Source organism: Danio rerio, chromosome 24 (assembly GCF_049306965.1).
Source record: "Danio rerio strain Tuebingen ecotype United States chromosome 24, GRCz12tu, whole genome shotgun sequence".
Classification (NCBI taxonomy): domain Eukaryota; kingdom Metazoa; phylum Chordata; class Actinopteri; order Cypriniformes; family Danionidae; genus Danio; species Danio rerio.
In genome coordinates this window covers 44,774,603-44,800,000 of record NC_133199.1, presented here as the reverse complement: position 1 = coordinate 44,800,000, position 25,398 = coordinate 44,774,603, and the positions used below count along the sequence as shown (strand labels likewise).

The window sequence follows — 25,398 nt, the reverse complement described above, 5'->3', positions numbered from 1 at the left end:
TAGTTTTGCAGAACTACTAAAAATGATCAGTATGATAGTAAAAATCTGTACATTTCTAGTCAAACTATTCCTCTGCAATCTTATACCAAAAGCGTAAATAAGGGCAGCAGTAATAGCTTAAAATGTGCGAGAGCGCTGCTATTGTGTGATTGTGTTGTATTCCAATATGGAGCAATTAAGTGTTGATGTTTAATCAAAAATAAATTACAAACACTTGAAGATGATTTAATGACAATAATTCTCCATGGTTGCAACTAAATTAGTTACAAATAACTGATAAAAGGATAAAACATGAAATGATAAGAACAAATAATAATTGTGCCCAGGATAAATGTAAAATAAAGTTACCCCAGGGAGAGAGAGAGAGAGAGAGAGAGAGAGAGAGGCAAAGAGATCAAGTAGGCCTCAAAGAGACCCTGATAGCCGTAGAGTCAGAGAAGATAAACTCCAGAGCAGGAGAGGAGCAGAGCAAAGTTTACCACCTATTTTGTCTCTTTCTTGACCATGTGACCAAAGCTCAAATACTGAGACACACGAACTGACCAATCAACATGTGACCACATGGTAAAACCCTCAAAGTCCACACACCAGGCCCTGATCTAATCAGTATCTGTCTTGAGAGTCAGTATGGAGCTTCTATGTGAAAAGTAGGGGTGTCAAAATTAATTGTGTCTTCGGTGCACCGCGATGCAGACGCGGACAATAAGGTATCGGTTCAGTAATAATCATAACCGGTTATTATGTACTGACGTCATTTATCTCCTGTGCGCTCTGTCGCGAGGGAGGTGAGCGTGAGTATTTACAACACTCAGGGCCGGCCCGTGGCATAGGCACCAAAGGCAAATGCTAGGGGCGCTGTATATCCAGGGGGGCGCCAGAAATGAGCGCGGTTCAGTTGGTTTTGTTTTCGATTTTCCTGACACACATTCAGTTATAGATGGCAATAACCAAAAAAACTCTTACCCTAGAAAGATCTAAAGTGTGTTTCCTACAAAACGACAAAGCTGGTTATGTTTCACAGCTGTCTTTCTTTTATTTCGCTCGACATTACGAGCACTGCTCCGTTTAAGCCCTCGCAATATGTGTTCAGCCGGGAGAGCTGGCGCTGAGAGGAGCTCTCAGCAAGGGACCGTCGGAAAAGTGCTTATTTTTTTTTCCGTTTTTTTCGTTTTTCTGCTCCGCTCAGCGCGAGCTCTCCCTGTTGCGAGGGCTTAAGTGTGTGTGTGCGTGCGTGCGTGCGTGCGTGCGTGCATGTGTGTGTGCGTGTGTGCGTGCGTGTGTGTGTTTGTTTGTTTCTTTGGTGCTGTCTATGTTCGTGTATGTGTTTGAATGAGAGACAGTGTGGTACTGTGTGTTTATACAGACAGCTTGTTATAGCCTCCCCCCAAAATATAACACTGTATTGGAAAGCATTGTCAATGCACCATGATGCACCGAGATATCGAATTGAACCGAATCGAAGGCATGATAATCGTAGCCGAACCGAACCGTGAGACCAGTATAGGTTCACACCTCTAGTGAAAAGGACATGTTTTGCCATGTAAACAAATGCATATGATAATTGTCAATCCTAATCATTACAGTCTAAATACAGTCAATTAAAATCAGAACCAGTTCATTTAAAATCACCAACAAAAAAAAAAGTTATGAAATTATAATTTATCACAATTAAAAACTGAAAATTAATAAAATGACAAAATATTAGAGATTTTTTAAATTACATTTAAAAAAATTAATTATATGAATGAACTAACATGACGTACGAAAGATATAATCTGCATTTCTTTAATCATCAGATGCATTCTGGGATTGTGATGCTGCTGCCAAAAGTCGGAGGAAAAAAAATACTGTCGCTTATTATAGGCTTCGTCAAAGAACCTATGATGCCTTAAAATACTGCCTAGGTAGGAAGAACACTAAGTTTAGACCCTCAGAACCTGAAATACACAAGGATATTGAGTTCAGCCTCAAACCTGAGCTTAGCCAAGCAAACAAACAAACAAACAAACGAACAAAGCACCTGAGTTTCTGACATTCAGATGCAACTTTGAACATTTTTGTAATAAGTGAACTTCCCGGAGGTCATTATTGTGCTTCTCCTCTGGTGTCCACTGCTCAGATGTTGTGTGTTAAGAGTGTATTTGTCAGGTTTTTGTCTCCTCAAGTGTCTCCTGTGTGCAGCGCTAGTTACTTCCACATCTTCATCAAAGCCTTCTGTTGTGTTCTGATGGGATTTCTGACTGTGAAAGAACTCAAATCATTCAGCAGAGTGATATAATGCGTTAAAAACCTGCTGGAACTACTTTAGCTGTGCGTTTTTCTGACAATAAACGAAACCTGACAGTGATCAGCCAATCAGAATCCAGCATTCAGCAGACCTGCAGTATAACCACTAGTACACCACAATATAGTCATTCCCAACTAAAACCACACGTGAAATAAATCAGAAATCACTCTTTTTTCATATAAAGAGACTAAAATTGAAATGTAAACAGAAAAGTATAACACAAAAGAGCTAATAAATAATACAGAACTATAAATAGCAAACTAAAAATATAATTTTTTAGGTAAGGAATAATTTCATGGAGCAGTAATGCGCTCAAAACCTGCCGGAACTACTTTAGCTGTGCGTTTATCGGACAATAACAAAACACCTTAGAGTAATCATCAGCCAACCAGAATCCAGCATTCAGCAGACCTGCTGTGTAAACTCTAATACCCCACAATACAGTCATTCCCAACTAAAACTACATTAGAAATCAATCAGAAGTCACTATTTTACACATAAAGAGGATAAAGTTAAAATGTAAACTGAAAAAACAAAAGGACCTAATTAAGATACTACAAATAACAAACTATAAATAATAATTAAAGTATAAAAATAATAATATTACAGAGCTGTAATGTACTAAAAACCTGCCGGAACTACTTTATCTGTGTGTTATCTGGCAATAATGAATGCTCATCAGCCAATCAGAATCCAGCAGCCCTGCAGTAGGAGTGTGAATGTCCAGCTCTCTGCCCCGCTCAGCATGCGACCCTTGTGATTCTTCCACACGGTCTCTAAGTGACCATCTAAAAATACAGATGGTGTAACAAAGGTAAAACTATCTGACCTTTATCTGCCGTATGCAAATGAAATCATGCAGGAAAGATCATGTGGCGGCACTCCAGCGTGTCTGAAATATCACAGATGATTCTTTATAATACCACAGTGGAAAAGCCCTGCTGAAGGGAATATTATTCAACCTCTTGTAAAATGTTAATTATTTATCAAGTATTTCCCAAATGCTGTTTAACAGAGAGATTTTATTCAACTCATCATTTTAACCGCTAATTTCTAATACTGGATTAATAGTACATAATACTGGATATTCAGCTTAAAGTGACATTTAAAGGCTTAATTAGGTTAATTAGGCAAGTATTTAAATAACAGTGGTTTGTTCTGTAGACAGTCAGAAATGACTTAATTGGGATATTAATCCTGACTTTAAAAATTGTTCATTTAAAAAATAAAACTGCTTTTATTACAGCCAAATTAAAAGACTTTTTCTAGAAGAACCTGAAATTGAACCCGTATTTTGGTGGGATTAATTAAATGCACCAATAGTGAGAATAGGTAATCTCTTGTGCATAGAAACAATCTAAAAACACTGAAAACAAAAACGTTTAAACCCCTGAAAACATTTTGAACACAATCATTATTTTTTGCAGTTCCATTTGATGGCACTAGAGGCGCTAATATCACTATTTTTTCTCAACATTAATGATCCGAAATTCTTAAAAAAAAAAAAAAAAACTGTGAAAATAATCTTTATTTATGCACTTCTATTATAAGCTTAAATCCTTTATTTTGACTTTTTTAAATGCTGGAAACCATTTCGGACACAATCATTATTAATGCAATTACATTATGTGCCACTAGTGGCACTAACATCACACTTCATCATCTGTGATGGAAACACAAACTCTATCATTTCAATCTCACATCCAGATCAGTTATTAAAGATACAGAGATCAGTTATTGAGATCAGCTAAAGATGGAAACATCTATTTATACATACATATATATATATATATATATATATATATATATATATATATATATATATATATATATATATATATAAAATATTGAACCATTCAGTACGATCTCCACGGTTCAATATGCGCTTGTAAATTTCGGTTTTCTCGGTTTTGCGTTTAAATAATTTACGTGCATTTTATATCTCCCCGAATTGACTGTGTGTGCCTGTAAGTCCATGAGCTGAGATGAGGAAACTCCTCCCCGCGAGTAAATATCCAATCACTATGCTCTAAAGTTAGGGGGCGCTTGACCATCATTCCCAACTTTAAAATGGCGAGCGGCGGTGAAGTGAGGCAACAGTACGAGAAAGCGCCGGCGATATGAGGCAACAGTTCGAGGAAGCGCCGGCGTCTTTCAAATCTGTGCAATATCACTGTCTGACGGCAGAACAGCAGAGAAGGTAATACAGTCCTCCAAACAGCAACAATCCCTTGCTGAATCTTTCCAGCAAACAAACCCAACTGGCTCCGAGAGACACATAAAATAACAAAGGCAGTGCGGCTGTTTACTGCTATAGATTTGCAGCCGTGTTCGGTGATTGGAGATGTGGGGTTTTGTCATCTTATTAAAGCACTCGATCCGCGTTACAGACTACAGTCTCGTTTTTTTTCAGCACAGAGATAATGAAGATGGTTTATTTATGTTTACTGAAGTACAAATATGTTGATTTGAAATGGCCAATTTATCTTCATTAACTTCACATGTGTGTTTATTTTCAAAGTGTAGGATTGTATGTGTTCCCCAGTTTGTACATGGGCAACCAGCAGCTGTGAGATTTCAGTGTTAATTTTTTATACAATACACTAGGAACTACTGTACTTTTCTTGGCTTTTAAGTAAAACTAAATGAGTATTGCAATAAATTGTTTTTTTTTTCTTTTCTCCGTAACCTCTTACTGTTCCCATTGCCTATACGATAAAAAAAAAAAACACGTGTCAAGCCATGAGAACTGAACCGAAACGAAAACCGTGTTAAAAAAAACCGAGGTAGGTATTGAACCGTGGGCTAACTGTGTTTTTGCATCCCTATATATATATATATATATATATATATAAATACAACACAACTGATCCACATTTCTTTCAAAAACAATAAAAAACCAATGTAGAAACAATCAATATTTTTGCAATTCCATTATGTGCCACTGGAGGTGCTAACATCACACTTGAGCATCTGTGACGGAGGCACAATCATTATTATTTCAATCTCACATTTGGGTTTTCTCAGTACCAGCGAGTTGTTGAGATCAGTTACCCATGAGCCTCTCGACAAAACAATTCACCCCCGGAGCTCCAGGGCCAATTACTGCACACGAAGACTTTGATTAAAAACCATCCGCAAAATAATAAAGACATCACAGGTCTATCAAATGAAACCAACGAGCCATTAATTATTTTTGTATGCACTCAAATCAACAGAAATTATTTTAATTACTTGATCAGTGTGTATTTATTATTTGCATCATTTTAATCAGAGGTTCAAACAGAGTTGATCATCAGAATCAAAATCAGAGAGGGTGTAAATCTGACCCTCGGCAATAATATTTCTGCTATTAAGCTTTATGAGCATTCAGAGCATACCTTTCTATGGCTAATAATATGACAAAACTACACTGTAAAAAAACATCTGTTCATTTACAGGTTCCGTATGTCATGTTTATTTATGGTCATGAATTGCATTATGGGGCTTTTTTTATTACTGCTCGGTCAACTTTTGATGCTGAATATTCAACGCTACAGTTTAGCAAATGCCCCGTTTACACTGCCAGTTAAATGTGACCCTATTTAGATTTTTTGCTCATATGCGACACAGATCGGATCTGTTCTATGACTGTGTAAACACACACAAAACGTCACTAAACTTGCAACAATGTGGTACTTCTCCACGGTTTAATGACGAAGAAGGAAGAGCATGTGTGGAGTCGCCGACGCGGTAAACAACAACAACAACGACAGAGGAAACATAGAGGAGGAAAGTGGTCAGTCGCCACAATTTGCTCCCACCAGACCTGAGATCTCTCTCGGACCCACAAATTCCTCTGAAAGGTCAAGGACACCATCAGAGGTGGGTCGTAACAAGTTACATTCACTTCAATACATTTACTTGAGGAAAATAGTCGGGTAACGTGTACTTTTTGAGTACGTTTAAATATTTGCACTTTTACTTTTACTCAAGTAAATTATTAGAGAGAAATCATTTCTCGTACTTCGCTACAGTAGGCGGTAATGTGACTTTTTCTATTTAAAACGTTGCTTTTACAGCATTGATGTAATTAAAATACAATCAGTTAAATAGACTCAAGCATTCATTTCGCTCAAGCGGAAAACAATATAAAGCCGTTTACATGCATGCACCTGTCAGGATCAGCAGGCTAGAACTGAAACACCATTGAAAATACTAGAGTAAAATAAATGTTCATATTTTAGAGACATGGTGTGGGAAAAACAGATGTTAAATGCGCTGATTTTGTAACTGCATACAGTTCACTAAAAGGCCTTGACCCAGATTACTGCAAAATTAAAAGTCCTTCTGCAAATCTCTGCAAATACCCTAAATAACACTTTAAACTATTAAAAATGTCATTAAACATAACTTTTTCAAACTTTTCATGGTAAAAAAAAATAATAGAAAAGATCAACATCCCATAATGCAATTCAAAAGCATTAACAAAAGAAAAACTACTAGTTAATTTAGGGATTTTTTACAGTGTACTTGGTGTTGAATTGTGTGTATTTAAATTATTGCCAATAATATTTCAAATTTTTAACTATCTATATTAAAATATTTTAATTAATAAAAATGAATTCAAAAACTTTTCAAAAGAGTTTTTAATTTTTTAACTTGAATATTAAACAGCTTTTTTTATTTTCAAACTGCAGACTTCTTTTTTGTTGTTGTTCTTCTTCTTAAGTCCTAGACTGCAGATTTCCAGTTTATAACAATACAGTTTCAAGATTAAGATGAGGAAGAAATTCAGATCAAATTTAAACTTTAATTCATCATGCAAATATTCAGATTGCACAGAAGGAAGTTGGGCATCCTATGGGAAACTGAAGGATGATCGCCGATTATTGTACTAAATTATAATAAATATTTATTAAAGTAAAAAAAGCTAATCTAACTCAAAACTATTTTAAATGACACATAATGTTCAGTTTTATTAAATAACACCTATCAATAATTCAGATTTGCACAATACAAATAGTTTTGTCCTATTATTATCTCCATACATTTCCAATGCAATGACAATCAGCGGGTCATGTTGGAGAGCAGAACGTAAACAAAGCCACTGAACTGAACTCCTATATTTAGTTGATTATTGTTGCTGAAAATGATCAATTATTGTCATATTTCCAGCTGTACTAATCAGTCAGATAAGAAAAAAAACATTTAGAGTACTATAGATGTCCAAAAAATCATAACAAACCAGGCATATGAAGGAAAAGAACTAATCGTCTGAGGAGCTAAGCGTATTTGTGGCCAAAATTAGGCAGGATTTTATGTTTGCTCTTGCAATTTCCAATCAAGCAGGTGAAAAATTAAGCAACTATCTTCATTAATACTGTTTATATGTGTGTTTAACATCTCTTAAATACAGTTGAAAGGTCAAAATGCACACCCTTTCCCTCATACTAGTTGATTCTCCATTTGATTTAGCAGCTTCCACGTTGATCTTTCAGCGGTTTAGACAGAATAAAAAGGTAGAACGATGTATTAAGTAGTACATTAGCTGTGCCGCCCATGCCAAAAGGAACTTACAAAGACATTCTGCAATGTTTTCTTTAAAAGGATCATGTGCCTTAAACCACAGCATTAAGTCAATGACAATAAACAAGAACTTAAGACAGTCAGCAATGCTTTCTTTAAAGTGTGCACGTGCATTAAAATCCATTAAAGCAACGAAAATAAACAAGCTCCACAAGAACTTACTAAGAGCTTCAGCAAAGCTTGCTTTAAAATGTGCAGGTGCATTAAGACAATGACAATAAACCAAAACCTCAAACCGTACTAAGACATTCTGCAATGATCTCTTTAAATTGTGCATGTGCATTAAACCTCAACACTACGTCATTGGCGAGGTTTTCATCCACTGTGTATTTTGATAAATCACATTAAAAAAAAAGCTTAATGGAAATGGCAAGATGTGCAGAACTGATCTTACAAACATGATGGAAACCCATCTAGCGAATAAAGAGCTGAAAAACTTACCACGAGGTTCCCGATGACCATGACCAGCATGAACACCAGGATGCAGAGCGGCTGTCCGGCCACTTCCATACAATCCCACATGGTCTCAATCCACTCTCCACACAGGACCCGGAACACGATGAGGAACGAGTGGAAGAAGTCCTTCATGTGCCAGCGGGGAAGAGTGCAGTCCTTGGAGATCTTACAGACGCACAGATCGTAGTTCTTCCCGAACAACTGCATGCCGACCACAGCGAAGATGAAGACGATGATGGCCAGAACCAGCGTCAGGTTTCCCAGAGCGCCTACCGAGTTCCCGATGATCTTGATCAGTGTGTTCAGAGTCGGCCAGGATTTGGCCAGCTTAAAGACTCTCAGCTGCAGGAGAAGATCAGGAGACGGTTTTAATAGCAAGTCAAACTAAACTCTATCGTCAATGTGGTCCAACAAATATAGTCTTGTTTTCAGAAGTAATAAAATGAAGTGTTTTATCTTAACAATAATCTGGCAGCAGATGATGTGCGCTGCTGTCAGCAGGTGTTTACGCTGCATTACGTGTTTGTTTATTTACCAGTCTGAATGAGCGCAGGACAGACAGACCCTCCACGTTGGACAAACCGAGCTCCATCAGACTCAGACTGACGATCAGACTGTCGAAAATGTTCCAGCCCTGCTGAAAGTAATAATACGGGTCCAGAGCGATGATTTTCAGCACCATCTCAGCCGTGAAGATCCCCGTGAACACCTGACAACCACACAGGGAAGGAGAAAACATAATTACACTCCATAATACTGAATATTGAATCATATTTTACTGCATTGCGATTATTTATATATATATATATATATATATATATATATATATATATATATATATATATATATATATATATATATATATATAATCGCATATAATATATATATATATATATATATATATATATATAGAGGCTATCGAATGATTAAAAAAATTAACTTGATTAATCACATTTTTTTGCCATTGATCTTGAGTAATCACGAAACGTAATTAATCAAGAATAATCAGGATTAATCACAAAATGCCGTATTTATTACACAAATAAAAACACAGGCATGTAAGTGCCATTTCAATTTCAAAACAATACATGCCAATAACAAATAAAAATGTTTTCCATATTGGATTCTTAATGGACTACAAACACACACACACACGCACGCATACACACGCAAACACACAGACAACGCACGCAGTGCCGGTGAGCGAGAAGGATCCCTTCTGATACTTCAACGTGCATGATCGCGTTCATCAAATTTAAATAAACTAAGCAATCTAAAGCATGGCTGCATTTCACAAGCAAAGATTCTGACACACCAACGTGAAGCAGACACTTTACAAAATGGGGGAAACACGTCAAGCTTAATGAAACATTTGAGGGCTCATGGACGCAGCTTAAAGGAGGAGAAATGGGCTGTCTTTGAGAGCTTGTGAATTCATCTGGCACCTTCATTCACATGGACACCAATACTTAGCTTTGAATATTAAAATAATACTGATTAAGAGTCGACTATATAAACAGCAATTTTTTAAACTTGAATTTTGAAACTCTGGAGGAAACGCAAGATAGCCTGGTGAAGCCACATTAATTGTTTTATACTGAAACTTTCCTTCTAAAAGCGTGTCCTTGGTCTTATCCCTATTTCTTTGCACGTTAAACACACGCAGGGCCGGCACGAGCTAAACTGGCGCTCTAGGCAAACGGCAATTATGCCGTTTTATTTGTATGGAAGGCCAAGGACCGCGAGGGAGGGTGTGGGTGTAGCGGATGAATGTGAGGAAAGGGGGGTTTGCTCACTATTCTGCTGCCCAAGGCGGCCGCCTAGGTTGCCTCTATGGACACGCTGGGCTTAAACACACGTCAGCCACAACAGGAAATAAAAAAAGTGCAACTGCGTTATTTGCGTCATTAATTTTTTTTACGTGTTAAATATTTCAAATTAATCACGTGTTTAACAATTTTGACAGCCCTAATATATATATATATATATATATATATATATATATATATATATATATATATATATATATATATATATATACATATATATATAATATATACATATATATATAATATATACATATATATATATATATATATATATATATATATATATATATATATATATATATATATATATATATATATATATATATATATATATTAGGGCTGTCAAAATTGTTAAATATATATATATATATATATATGTATGTATGTATGTATGTATGTATGTATGTATGTATGTATGTATGTATATATATATATATATATATATATATATATATATATATATATATATATATATATATATATATACATATATATATATATATATATATATATATATATATATATATATATATATATATATATATATATATATATTAGGGCTGTCAAAATTAGCTATTAGGGCTGTCAAATTAGGGCTGTCAAAATTATATTATATATGTGGGTCAGCGACAAATAAGGTGTGGCAAGATCAGAAATTTAAAAATCCCCAATACCCGTTGGGTATTTTAAAATGTAAAGATTGTATTCATGTTGATTTTATGTAATTAAAAATAATATTTGCACCATTTTTTTTACAAACGTTAAGACTAAATGTACCTGAAAATGTCAAATGGTGTAACTGCAAAAAATGTGAAATATTAAATAATTCACTCCTCCTAGATGAATTGCAAGTGTACACACAGAAAGTAATACTTCATTTTAAAATACCACAATAACAATTATTTTGTTTGCTTTATCTCTAAATTTAAAATTTAATAAGTTTTTGCAATATTTGGCCGGACACATCCTAAAAATACATCTGATTTCTAAATAATCTTAGACAAATTATGTAAAAATTGTTAAAAACTATTTTATTACACTAAACTAGGTGTTTTATTTTTTATTTCACATTATTTCCATGTATATAATTATATTTTTATGTAAAATACTGAAAAATACTAAAAAAAAAGTCACAGGAGGGTGAATGATTCTGACTTTGACTGTATGCATAAACAAACATGTGTAGTGGGTGGAGTTTGCTGTGTTATGGGCGGAGCCTTGTGTGCAGTGTTGTGATTGACAGGCATCTGATCTGCATGAGTTGCGTGCAGCGGTCTGCGGTTCGCTGGGTGTTTTCTTTATCATGAAAGTTGCTCTGTTTCTCGTTCGATGTGTGTGAGTGTTTAGATGTGACTGTGATACGTGACATGCCAGCAGAAAACACACACTGTGAAGATGAGCAGAGCAGAAGATCAGCCTCTAATGAGCTCTTTCATCTGACTAATAAACCCAGACCTGCAAAAACAGCTCTGTCTCCTCTGAGGGTCCGGCAAATGAAAACACACTCAGAAATACTTCACCCACTCAAAAAAATTAATAAATAAAAAAACTACAAATATTTAAATTAAAAATCTATAAATATGCTTTTAAATATAATACACAAAATCTTTCCCAGACATGGATTGCAGCTGGAAGGGCGTCCACTGTGTAAAACATATGCTGAATAAGTTGGCGGTTCGTTACGCTGTGGCGACCCCAGATTAATAAAGGGAACAAGCCGAAAAAAAAATAAATGAATGAAGAAATAAAAACAAAATCCACTTAAAAATAAATAAAAAAAGAAAGAAATGATGAAAGTAAATTCAGATCACATTATTAAACAAAGTAATTTATAAACAACCACAAAAAAACTTTTTTATATTTATGAATATAAACAAACAAACAAACAAAAAAACAAACAAACACACAAACAAATAAATAAGCTTTTCTCAGGACATTAAAAACAGACACAAATAAATAATAATAACTTAAACCTTCTAAATAAAATACAAAAATAGTGTATTGCAGGACATTTAACAAAATATCCATCAAAAATAAATAAATAAATAGACTAAATAAAAAACAATTATTAATTAATTAAATAAATTTAAATTTAAAAAATACAATTCTCAGGGCATAAAAAAAACAAATTATATATATAATAATAATATAATAATATAATATATTATTATATTATTATATTATAATATAATATATTATAATATAAAATATAATAATAATAATAATAATACAAAACCTAAAATACAAAAAGTAAAAAAATAAATAAATAAAATAAAGTGTTGCAGGGCACTCAATTAAATCATCCTCCAAAAATAAATAAATTAATAAATATCAGAAAATTCAAAAAGTAAAACAAACAATAAATTAGGTCATCGAAAAATTCAAATGAAATAAATAAATAAATTCAAATGAAATAAATAAATAAATACAAATGAAATAAATAAATACAAATAAATATAAATAAATAAATAAATCTTTATTTGGACATACAAAACACATATGAATAATAATAACTTAAACCTTTGAAGTAAGATACAATAAATAATGTATTGCAGAATATTAAACTAAATCATCCTCCAAATTAAAATAAAGAAATAAGCAAACAAATAAATAATTTTGTCAGAATATAAAAAACATCAATTAATAATAATAATAATCTAAAATACAAAAAGTAAAATACAAAATAATGTATTGCAAGGCATCCAATAAAATCACCCTCCAAAAATAAATGAAATAGAAATAAAAATAAATAATAAAAAAATTCTCAAAAAAAAAAAAAAACCCAACAACAAATAAATAATGAAAAATTTTAAGTCTAAAATACAAAAAGTAAAACAGTCAAATTTAAAAAACTAATGCGTTGGGGATGCACAAAAATATCTATTTACAAATAATCAATCAATAAATTAAGTAATCGAATGAAGTAAAAAAAAAAAGAAATAAAGAAACATTCAGGACACCTCTGTAAAAAAAAAAAAAAAAAAAAAAAGCAAACGCAAACACAAAATACCTGAAAACACGCAGGTCATCCAACAAAAAGTAATAAATTAAAATATAGAGAATGAAAAAATAAAGAGACGCTCTGTAATGAGTGCAGTAGGTATGAGTGAACATATAAGAGCTGATCATCTGCTATAAAGCCTCCAGTACTGTGATGCTCAGATTCAGCTTTTCACCTCTCACACATTAACATTTCCATCCAGAAATGAAATGAACACTGACAGACTGAGACAGAGAGCATTACTGCAGCCTGAGGCTCTACAGAGGACAACAAGGTACATTTAAAGAGACAGTTCACCCAAAAATCTATTATATAAACTCACTCACCCTTAACTTGTTTAAAACCTTGAGTAAAAAAAAAATGCTAAGAGTTTCTTTCTTCTGTTGAACACAAAATCAGATATTTTAGACAAAAGAAGAATGTTGGAAACCTGTAACCACTGAATTCTATAGTAGTAAAAACAAATACTATGGAAGTCAGTGGTTACAGGCTTTCGGCATTCTTCAAAAAAAAGAAAACCTGTAACCATTGACTCCTATTGTATTTGTTTCTCCTACTATGCAATTCAGTGGCTACATGTTTTCAGCATTTGTCAAAACACATTCAGCATTGTGACCTATAAATGAAACTTAAAGATTTGAAAACCTGTAACCATTGACATCCATAGCATTTGTTTTTCCTATAGTACTATGAAAGTCAATGATTGCAGGTTTTCATTATTTTTCAAAATATCTTCTCATGTGTTTGTTTAACAGAAGAAATATACTCATAAACATTTGAAAACCTGTAATTATTGACTTCCATAGTATTTGTTATGAAGGTCTTTTTTTGTACTATGAAAGTCAATGGTTACAGGTTTTCAGCATTTTTCAAAATATCTTATTTTGTGTTTGTTTAACAGAAGAAATAAACTCAAGTTTTGGAAATCTGTACCCATTGACTTCCATAGTATTAGTTTTTCCTACTATGCAAGTCAGTGGTTACAGGTTTTCAGCATTTGTTGAAACATATTCAGCATTGTGTTCTACAAATAAAAGTAACTTAAAGATTTGAAAACCTGTAACCATTGACTTCCATAGTGTTTGTTTTTCCTACAGTACTATGAAAGTCAATGATTGCAGATTTTCAGCATTTTTCTAAATATCACCTTATGTGTTAGTTTAACAGAAGAAATAAACTCAAAGTTTTGGAAATCTGTACCCATTGAATTCAATTGTATTTGTTTTTCCTACTATGGAAGTCAACGTTACACGTTTTCAGCATTTTTCAAAATATCTTCTCATGAGTTTGTTTAACAAAAGAAATATACTCATAAACATTTGGAAACCTGTAACTATTGACTTCCATAGTATTTGTTTTTCCTAGTTTGGAAGTCAATGGTTACAGATTTTCAGCATTTTTCTAAATATCTTCTTATGTGTTTGCTTAACAGAAAAAATAAAGTCAATAAGATTTGGAAATCTGTAACCATTGACTTCAATAGTATTTGTTTTTCATACTTTGGAAGTTAGTGGTTACATTTATTCAGCATTTATCAAAACATCTTCAGCATTGTTTACTACAGAAAAAATTAAACTTAAAGATTTGAAAACCTGTAACCATTGAAACTATGAAAGTCAATGATTGCAGATTTTCAGCATTTTTTTCTGCATTCTTCTAAATATCTTCTTTTGTGTTAGTTTAACAGAAAAAATAAACTCATAAAGTTTTGGAAATCTGTAACCATTGACTTCAATTGTATTTGTTTTTCCTAGTATGGAAGTCAATGGTTACAGGTTTTCAGCATTTTTCAAAAATATCTTCTCATGTGTTTGCTTAACAGAAGAAATAATCTCATAAAGATTTGGAAACCTGTAACTATTGATTTTCATAGTATTTATTTCTCCTTCAGTATATGGAAGTCAATGGTTACAGGTTTTCAGAGTTTTTCAAAATATTTTCTGTGTTTGTTTAACAGAAGAAATAATCTCATAAAGATTTGGAAACCTGTAACTATTGATTTCCATCGCATTTGTTTTTCCTCCTATGCATTTTTTCAAAACATCTTCTTTTGTGTTTAGTATAAAAACGAAACTCATGAAGGTTTGTAAACACTTGAGAGAGAGAGGGAATAGTGAGTAAATTTTTATTTTTGGGTGAACTGCCCCTTTAAGGCTTTTTAATACCAGCTCATAAACTTAAATGCCATCAATATTAAAAACGAGAGTTTATAAACACAATAAAGCTGAAATAATAAAAATAAAAGATGAAGTGAAACAATATTTTTAATTAATAAAACTGAAATGATTGGTAACGCAAACGATCATTTAAATCAAACTTCTACAATCATTAAAACCACCATGAAATATTTAAAATAGAAATATACTGAAAGAATATAATGAAATTAAATAGAAAAATTAATAAATATTAAATGAAGCAGACTGCTTGAGGCGACACAGTGGCTCAGTGGTTAGAAGAAGGTTTGAGTCCCGGCTGGGTCAGTTGGTGTTTCTGTGTGGAGTTTGCATGTTCTCCCCGTGTTGGTGTGGGTTTCCTCCGGGTGCTTCAGTTTCCCCCACAGTCCAAACACATGCGCTATAGGAGAATTGGGTAGACTAAATTGTCCGTAGTGTATGAGTGTGTGTGTGTGAATGAGAGTGTATGGGTGTTTCCTATTACTGGGTTGCAGCTGAAAGGGCATCCGCTGTGTAAAACTGCTGGAATAGTTTGTGGTTCATTCTGTGTGTGTCTGCATGTCTGTTTGTGTGTCTGTCTCTGTTTGCTTGGTCTGTCTCGGTGTGTGTGTGTGTCTTCCTCTGGGTCTCCAGTGTCTCTCCACCTGTCAGTGTGTGTTTTTCCGTCTAACACAGATTACAAACAACATGTGACCTCTGACTCTCATCCGCTGCGACCTGAGGTCTGACACACACACACACACACACACACACACACACACACACACACACACACACACACACACACACACACACACACACACACACAAACACACACAAACACACACACACACACACACACACAAAACACACGCAACACACGCAACACACACAACACACGCAACACACACAACACACACAACACACACAACACGCACAACACGCACAACACGCACAACACGCACAACACGCACACACATATGACTCAGGGCTGTCTGACTGTCTCTCTTTGTGAAATGCAGCATCAGCCGAACATGCAACAGTTCACACAGACGTCAATCTGCTGACAGCAAACATCACATCTCTGAAGAAAACCTGTCTGAAAACACACACACTGCAGTCAGGACACTTTCACACTCACGCACACAACAACACATTAGTTTTTGTGTGCATCAGTGTGAATATTAAAAGTGATATTAATTAAAATGAATAAATAAGGATAAAGATTTAAATAAAAATTTTATAAAAAATAAAATAATAATAATAATAATAATAATAATAATACATTTAAAATATTATATTATTTTATGCAAATTTCTAAATGAAATTTTTACAAAAATACCCAAATATTAACTTGGGAACCACCTTAACCAAAATAAAATAAATAAGATAAAAATAGTCTCGGCAACTATAAATAAATACATAATAATAATATTAAAAAAATAATAATACAAAAATAATATTAAATATTTATTTATTTATTTATTTTTTTTTTAGTGGTTTTTAACCTTTAATAAATAGAACAGTGCAGAGAATTGACAGGAAATAGTTGGGAACAGAGAAATAGCAGAGGGATTGGCAAAGAATCTTAGGTTTGTTACCTTACTGCAGCAACATTTAAATAAAATCAAATAAAATTGGAAACTATAAATAAATACATAGTAATAATAATAATAATAATCATCATCATTAATAAATTGCTAATTAAAAGTATTATATATAATATTTATGAAAATCCCAAAATTTTAAGTAAATTAAATAAAAATAAATAAAATACAATATACTGTATATATATATATAGACATTATTTTTAAACACATCTATAGTTATGCAGTGGCACAGAGTTAGACCTCTCCCTTGACTTCACAGAAACGTGTGCGGCATGACATCACTATGTTGTGGTGACGCTAGTGGTTAAATGCCGGCAAAGTAGAACATGGAAGCAGCTTGAAGCGTAAAGCGTGAGTATTGCCGTCTCTCAATATGCGTTCTTTAGTGATCTTGCATCCCCGTGTTCTCATTCACATCATCATCAACTGCCAAAGTTCAGTTCCTAAACTCAAGACTGCAAGAACGGAGGACTCAACAACTCAATATACAACACACTCCTGCAGTGACTGGCTAGTTAAGAGATGAAGGTTTTCGATATTTGTGTATTCTCGTCTATTTCAAAATCACGAAGCTCCATGTTAATAATAATCAGACACTTTTCACAATCATCACATCATCCCCTCATATTGATTCCTGAAGGACCATGTGACCCAAAAAATAGATTAATGATGAACGCCAGTGTAAACACATTAAGTTTGCGTGTAAATGTGCAGTAAAAGCGCGCGTCTCACCAGGTTTCCGACAGACAGCATGCGGTTGAACTCGTCCGTCATGGGGTAATGCTCCAGCGCCATGAACAGTGTGTTGAGGACGATGCAGATAGTGATGGCCAGATCCAGAAAGGGGTCCATCACCATGATCTTCACCCACTCCTTCACCTTTAGCCAGCGCGGAGAACACGTCCACACCAGATACTTGTGCGCAAACACGTACCAGCACGGGTGACACTTCTGCTGCGCCTCCTCCAGCTCTGACACACACAACACAACACAATTAATGATGGCTGCTTTCAAAACACTGCTTCATCTTGTAGGATCTTTGTTTTAAATCAGTGTGTCAGTCAATTAATTAAACGTGTCAGTGTTGAGGTAAAGTTGGTTTATATTTGCACATTCGTTCAGTGACAACTTGTGACAAGCTCCCTATTTGAGGAGTGCCCAAACTTTTGCGTATGAATGAAGGGTCAAAAACCAAACTTAACTGAGGGTGGTGGGCCAGAGGTAAACATACCATTCAGGAGTTCACCCTTAGCTGATGATTGATTATAAAGCGTGTTCGGCATGCTGTCCTGGGAGAGAGCCCTGAGCTCATAAGATACTCGAGCCCAGGGCTCCCTCCTGTTTGCAAGGCAAGAGGGGAGTTTGAGCTCAGGTAGATCTCAAGAACTCTCCTGCTGTAGTAGCAAATGAACAGATAGTGATCAATCTTAAGAGATAACTACTGACTACTTACTTACTAGCAGCATGTCTATGGTGCCGATTTGGATTAGTCAGTTAACTTAAGTTGCATGTTTTGAACGGTGGGAGGAAACCAGGGAACCCAGGGGAAACACACGTGAGCACGGGGAGATCGTATAAACGCCGCACAGAAACGTCGGCTATCTTGGTAAGGACTAGAACCAGTGACGCTCTTGTTTTGAGGCAATAGTGCTAATCACTGGGCCACCGTGCCACCCATCTAGGAAAGGGGGAGGGGTAGGGGTGGCAGGGGGGATTCTTCAAAACAAAGATGGCTGTGATATGGAACTTAGGGTATTTATAGTGGCTTAGAAATCGTCTGATTGGTGAATCAAAAATGTAATAATGCGGGACCAGCCATAAGCAATCATAATGTGCACACGTGCTCAAGTGTGTTTCCCCCGGGTTTCCTCTCTCTAACTGACTAATCCAAATTGGCACCATAGACATGTGATCCTCTCAAAATTAGTTTATAAATAAACTTCACTTAATGATGCCATGGTAATTTCCAAAAAATTATTCCTATAAAAATTTCCTATAATACATTTCCTATAATGTAAATTGTATTAATAATAGGGCTGTCAAATCATTTAAAAAATTAACTAATTAATCACTGATGCGTCACGACTTAACAAGCAGATATTGTTTCTCATGGTACTATGAATATTCAGACTGAAATACTGAAGAAACACTGTATGACTTCAAAACAACATTAGCTCTATTTATTTAACTGTGAACAATGTTATACTTTGATAGTTATTGGCTGCTGCTAATATTTTACTATTTAGAATTTGCAAAGAATACTTTTCTAAAACTATATTATTAAGGATAAAGTCTGAATATAAAACCAAGTTTACCTCAATTGCATCAAATTGGATTGATTAAAGATGACATCTTATACCTCTTTTTACAACATATAAAATACATCTCTGATGTGCCTGGAGTGTGTACTGACTGATGCAAGTTAATATGACTAGAACAATTAATTTGTTTAAAGTTTTTTTTATATAGCGCCTGGAATAAACAATTTAAACAATAAAAACCTTGAAATGTATAACGAATAATGCATATTATGCAATAATACGTAATATTTTATTATGTTACATGATAAGTACTTTTAATGTAACATTTGCATTGTGCTTGATATGTCCATTTTAATGAATGTTTCACCAGCTTTTCTTGCATTTTCTAGCATCACACTGAGGGAAAAATAGTTTTAATATTCACACATTCAAACGTTCTCCCTTATAATATACAATTCAGAAAAATGTCATTTGTAAATCCTAAACAGTGAAATCATGCTAGCAGCCAATGACTATCAAAGCACAACACTGTTCACAGTCAAATAAACAGTGCTGATGTTGTTTTCAAGTCATGTTTACACGTGATTTCAGACAAATATTTAAAGTATCATGCTAAACAATATGGAGCGTGTCACAAGTTGTCTCTGAAGGAATGTGCAAATATAAAACCCACTTTACCTCAAAAGGTATCACTGAGGTGTTTTGAAAGCCTTAAATCACTTCAAGCTCCATTTCCTTCATTATTAAACTCAGACCAACAATCTTTAAAACATCATCAATGCTCTTTCAAACTTTTAATATTTGTTCTTATTAAAACCAAACACTTACAGCTCTAGTTGTTTCAATGAACCCAATCATTTTGAACACATCAATAACAAGGTCTATTTTATAAACCAAACCAAACACTTACAACTGACTCCATTTTGTATTTTTGTCTCTTAAACTCCGCCTCCAAACATGTCAACCAATCTGATGTTTGCAAACCTAAAGGGCACAATGATTGACAGGTGTTTCTGAGGGACTCTGGTTGGTTCTCTAAAGTTTAGTCTGTTCCTCAAGGCTCATATTTGTTTCATTATATTTGACTATAATATAAATATTAATGCTAATGTTATTAGTGTAGGTGTATTACCTTGTCTGACTGAATACTTTACAAAACAATAATAAAACTTCACATACATCTAGAAAAAACACTTGAGGTTAAGTTACAAATTGGTTTAGTTTTTTTTTTTTGCTCGTTTTTTTGAAGCCCCTCAATAAGTTTCTATTAGTTCTAGATGTTTCATCACTAATCACTGTACTTTGGTAATTACTGGAAATTTAAACACCTTTTAAAATGTTTACAATGCTTTAGAAGTATTTTTCTAATATTAAAAAAGCTTCTCCAGTGAAATCTAGGGATGGCTGACGTGAAACTGACGTTTCGACACAGTGTCGAGATCCCGAAGCGCAAGTGTTTTGAAACACTGTACCGAAGCATGATCCGAAACACCCAGGTCACGTGACTAAAGTGTTTCGAAACACTTGGTCACGTGACAAAAGCGATTCAAAGCATCGATCATTTCAGAGGCGTTTCAAGACCCGGAGAATCTGAATTTCACTGGCATGATCTTTATTAAGTCTTTGACTTGTATGGCCTAGTGGACCGTGCTTGTGCACTATGGAACTGTATTTCAATATTATTTTGGGTTCGAATCTCGACTATTACAAATGCTCCAAAATCATGATTTTATGTATTTTAATCATGTTACTGTTTTATGGTGTAGCCTAGATAGGATACAGCTGCGGATACACCATCAATTTAGCATCATTTTTGTAACACTGTAAAACAATAATTCATATTTTTACAGTACTGTGATGGGTTTAGGTTTTGGATAGACGTTAATAAAATACAATGGGACATTTAATTAATAATATAAATAATTATTGTTAACTTCTGGCCACAACTGTATCTGATCTAGTAACAACCCTGTTATATGAACAAAATACAAATTTATTTACAAATGTTTATTCGTATGTCAGAGCAATGTTGAAACAAAACAAAGCATTACCAACTGGTATTAAAGCATTTCAACACACTTGTGACAGTCTGGATTCGAACCCATTTTTCCCGCATGGTAGTCACGTACTCTAACCGCTCGACTAAACCATCTGATGATTCAAGGCTACAAAGTGGGGTTTGATACATCAATTTGCTCAACTGTTCTTTGCTGAAGCTGTTTCAGTGAAATACAGATAAAATGACCACTAGGTGTCACCGTAGAGTGGTGTTTCGAAACGTTTCGAAGCTTCGACACATTTGCTTCGATAGTTTCAGTGTTTCACGAAGCCTCACTTTGCCCACCACTAGTGAAATCAGACCAAATTAAAGCCAAGATACTGCAAGGTTTTATAGTTGTTTCAGTAAAGCCACTCATCAACAACACAGTCTATTTTCTAAACCCCGCCTCCAAACCCATCAGCCTATCCAAGGGCAGCATACCTGAAGTGCACAATGATTGACAGGCATCTAGAGTTTCCAATTGGTTCCCTGAAGTTAGATAGTTTGTTCTGGTTTCTAGACTCACTTTTTCATTATATTTCACTATAATATAAACATTAATGCACTTAAATAAATGTGTACTATTATTAGTGTAGGTGCATTAACATGTTTGAATAAACAATAACAAAACTTCACATTAATTTAGAAAAAAAAAACATTTGAGGTATTATGTTACAAATGTGTTTATTTATCTTTTTTTTTTTGCTGTTTTCTTGAAACTAAATATGTTTTTATTAGTTCTTAATGTTTTTTCACTAATTACTGTACTTTGGTAATTATTGGACAGTAGTTAGTGATGAAACATCTAGAAAAAACACTTTAAAAACCTTGTAAACCTTTTAAAATGCTTTAAAAGTATTTTATCTAATATTGAAAAAGCTTCTCCAGTAAAATCAGACCAAATTAAAGCCAAAAACTTGATGCTATTATAGTTGTTTCAATGAACCTAGTCATTTTGAACACATCAACAATGCTGTCTATTTTCTAAACCCCGCCTACAAACACATCAGCCAACCCAGGTGCAGCACACCTGGAGTCCACAATGACAGTCAGGCATCCAGAGTTTCCAATTGGTCACCTGAAGTTAGTTTGTTCCTGTTTAAAGACTGTAAACATTCTCAGGACTCACATTTCCTTGATTTCTGTCAGGTAGGATGGATTTAGTTTCAATATTAAACCAGCAAAGTGTACAAGATTTTAAATCAGTCTTGATGCACTTAACACTTTACAAAAAGCAAAGTAAACAACTGTCTTTTCCATCTGTCTGATGCAAAATATTCACATGTCTGAATGTGAATAAACCATGTTTAGTTGTCTAAGCATTACACATATATGGTTGCAGTCAAAAATATGCATTTGATAACCGCTGATTTTAACAACAAAGTAATTTACAGCTCAGCACTGATAATCTCAGGGTTTGTAGCGAACGCTGCATGAGTAGGTCAGAATGAAAGGTTAGCATGTTGTTTTTCTCCCCAGCTGAGCTTGAATCACACTTGACAAGAGAAGACGCGCGTTCAGGAGGAACCTGTAAGCTTTCTAATGAGAAATGAGACCGAGATGGACATTTTGAGGATCTGGATTTGGCTCTGCGGCAGTAATGTGCGAGTAACTCCTGCGATGAGTGTGTGATGCTCCACAGCAGGTGCGGTCCACCTGTCAGGCTTTATTTCGTCCTCCGCAAGAGAAAATGACCAACAAACAGACCTTCAGTTAACACCAGCATCACCTGAACACTGCAGGACGCAAACTGAAGATGACGGAGAGAGTTCATGCAGAATTATACAAATACAATAAGATGTTATATACAAAATACAGCGACAAAAATATACTTATTAACTTGAAAACTAATTGTTTTAACTATTTTACTATTATTATTATTATTATTATTATATTTTGCCTCTGATTCGTTGTTTCTCCTGACAGATTCTAACATAACATTCTATTAATTTATTTTACTGCTAATTTACCCTTTTTTTTCACATTATGCACAAGCACAAAATATATTTGTAAAGACTTGCTGTTGTTATGATGTTAAGGAGGGTTGTTCTGAAATCTGTGTTGTTTCTAGGGTGTTGCTAGGGTTATCTTGTTTCTAATTGGTTGTCGGAGACCTTTGTTATTGGTTCTATGGGGTTGCTAAGCAGTTGCCGTTGTGTCTAAGGGGTTAGTAGGTTGTCTGTGTTGTTTTTAGGGTGTTGCTAGGGTTATCTTGTTTCTAATTGGTTGTTAAAAACATTTGTTATTGGTTCCATGGGGTTGCTAAGCAGTTGTTGTTTCTAAGGGGTTAGTAGGTTGTCTGTGCTGTTTCTAGAGGGTTGCTATGATGTTTCTTTTATCTACAGGGTTGTTTTGAAATCTGTGTTGTTTCTAGGGTGTTGCTAGGGTTACCTTGTTTCTAATTGGTTGTCAGAGACCTTTGTTTTTTGTTCTATGGGGTTGCTAAGCAGTTGCTCTTGTTTCTAGGGGGTTAGTAGGTTGTCTGTGTTGTTTCTAGGGTGTTGCTATGGTTCTCGTTTCTAATTGGTTGTTAGAGACCTTTGTTATTGGTTCCATGGGGTTGCTAAGCAGTTGTTGTTGTTTCTAAGGGGTTAGTAGGTTGTCTGTGTTGTTTCTAGGGGGTTGCTATGATGTTTCTGTTTCTAGGGTGTTGCTAGGGTTATTCATTTATTAATTTTCTTGTCAGCTTTGTCCCTTTATAATTCCGGGGTCGCCACAGCGGAATGAACCGCCAACTTATCCAGCATGTTTTTACGCAGCGGATGCCCTTTCAGCCGCAACCCATCACTGGGAAATGCTAGGGTTATCTTGTTTCTAATTGGCTGTTAGAGACCTTTGCTCTTTGTTCTATGGGGTTGCTAAGCAGTTGTTGTTTCTAAGGGATTAGGAAGTTGTCTGTGTTGCTATGGGTTGCTATGAGGGGTTGCTATGATGTTTTTTTTATTTAAGGGGTTTGTTTTGAAATCTGTGTTGTTTCTAGGGTGTTGCTAGGGTTATCTTATTTCTAGTTGGTTGTTAGAGACCTTTGTTATTTGTTCTATGGGGTTGTTAAGCAGTTGTTGTTTCTAAGGGGTTAGTAGGTTGTCTGTGCTGTTTCTAGAGGGTTGCTATGATGTTTCTTTTATCTACAGGGTTGTTTTGAAATCTGTGTTGTTTCTAGGGTGTTGCTAGGGTTACCTTGTTTCTAATTGGTTGTCAGAGACCTTTGTTTTTTGTTCTATGGGGTTGCTAAGCAGTTGCTCTTGTTTCTAGGGGGTTAGTAGGTTGTCTGTGTTGTTTCTAGGGGGTTGCTATGATGTTTCTGTTTCTAGGGTGTTGCTAGGGTTACCTTGTTTCTAATTGTTTTTTAGAAACCTTTGTTATTGGTTCCATGAGGTTGCTAAGCAGTTGTTGTTGTTTCTAAGGGATTAGTAGGCTGTCTGTGTTGTTTGTAGGGGGTTGCTATGATGTTTCTGTTTCTAGGGTGTTGTTAGGGTTATCTTGTTTCTAATTGGTTGTCAGAGACCGTTGTTTTTTGTTCTATAGGTTTGCTAAGCAGTTGCTCTTGTTTCTAGGGCGTAAGTAGGTTGTCTGCTGTTTCTAGGGTGTTGCTATGGTTATCTTGTTTCTAATTGGTTGTTATAGACCTTTGTTATTGGTTCCATGGGGTTGCTAAGCAGTTGTTGTTTCTAAGGGATTAGGAGGTTGTCTGTGTTGTTTCTAGAGGGTTGCTATGACGTTTCTTTTATCTACGTGGGTTTGTTTTGAAATCTGTATTGTTTCTAGGGGATTGCTAGAGTGTTCATTTTTTATTTGGGTTGTTAGGGGGTCTGTGTTGTTTCTAAGGGCTTGTTAGAGATTTACTGTTTTTAAGAGGTTGTTACGCTGTCTGTTGTATCTATGGGGTTGTTAGGGTGTCTGTTGTTTCTAAAGGGTTGTTAGGGTGTCTGTTGTTTCTAAGGGGTTGTTAGGGTGTCTGTTGTTTCTAGGATGTTGCTAGAGTTCCAGTGTTTCTAAAGGGTTGTGTGTTATTTTCTAAGTGATCTGTTGTTTCTAAGGAGTTGCAGGGTGACTTGTATCTATGGGGATGTTAGGGTGTCTGTTGTTTCTAAAGTGTTGCTTAAGAGTCTGTTGATTCTAAGGGGTTGTTAGAGTGTCCATTGTTTCCTAGCGGTTGTTAGGGTGTCTGAGTTGTTTCTAGGGGGTTGCTAGG

The 25,398-nt window shown here is 34.7% G+C and overlaps 1 protein-coding gene across 6 annotated transcripts in view; it reads right to left on the bottom strand.

Annotated features, from left to right (window-relative positions):
• Positions 1–25,398, bottom strand: part of scn5lab (sodium channel, voltage gated, type V-like, alpha b) — a 267,011-nt gene that overhangs the window by 98,627 nt on the left and 142,986 nt on the right. For 4 of the 6 annotated variants that reach the window (XM_073940500.1, XM_073940498.1, XM_073940499.1 and 1 more), the window contains 3 exon segments: positions 17,637–17,875; positions 8,847–9,020; positions 8,297–8,653 (listed from right to left, as the gene is read on the bottom strand). In XM_073940500.1, coding sequence (XP_073796601.1) covers positions 8,297–8,653; positions 8,847–9,020; positions 17,637–17,875 — 770 coding nt within the window. 6 annotated transcript variants of the gene reach the window in all.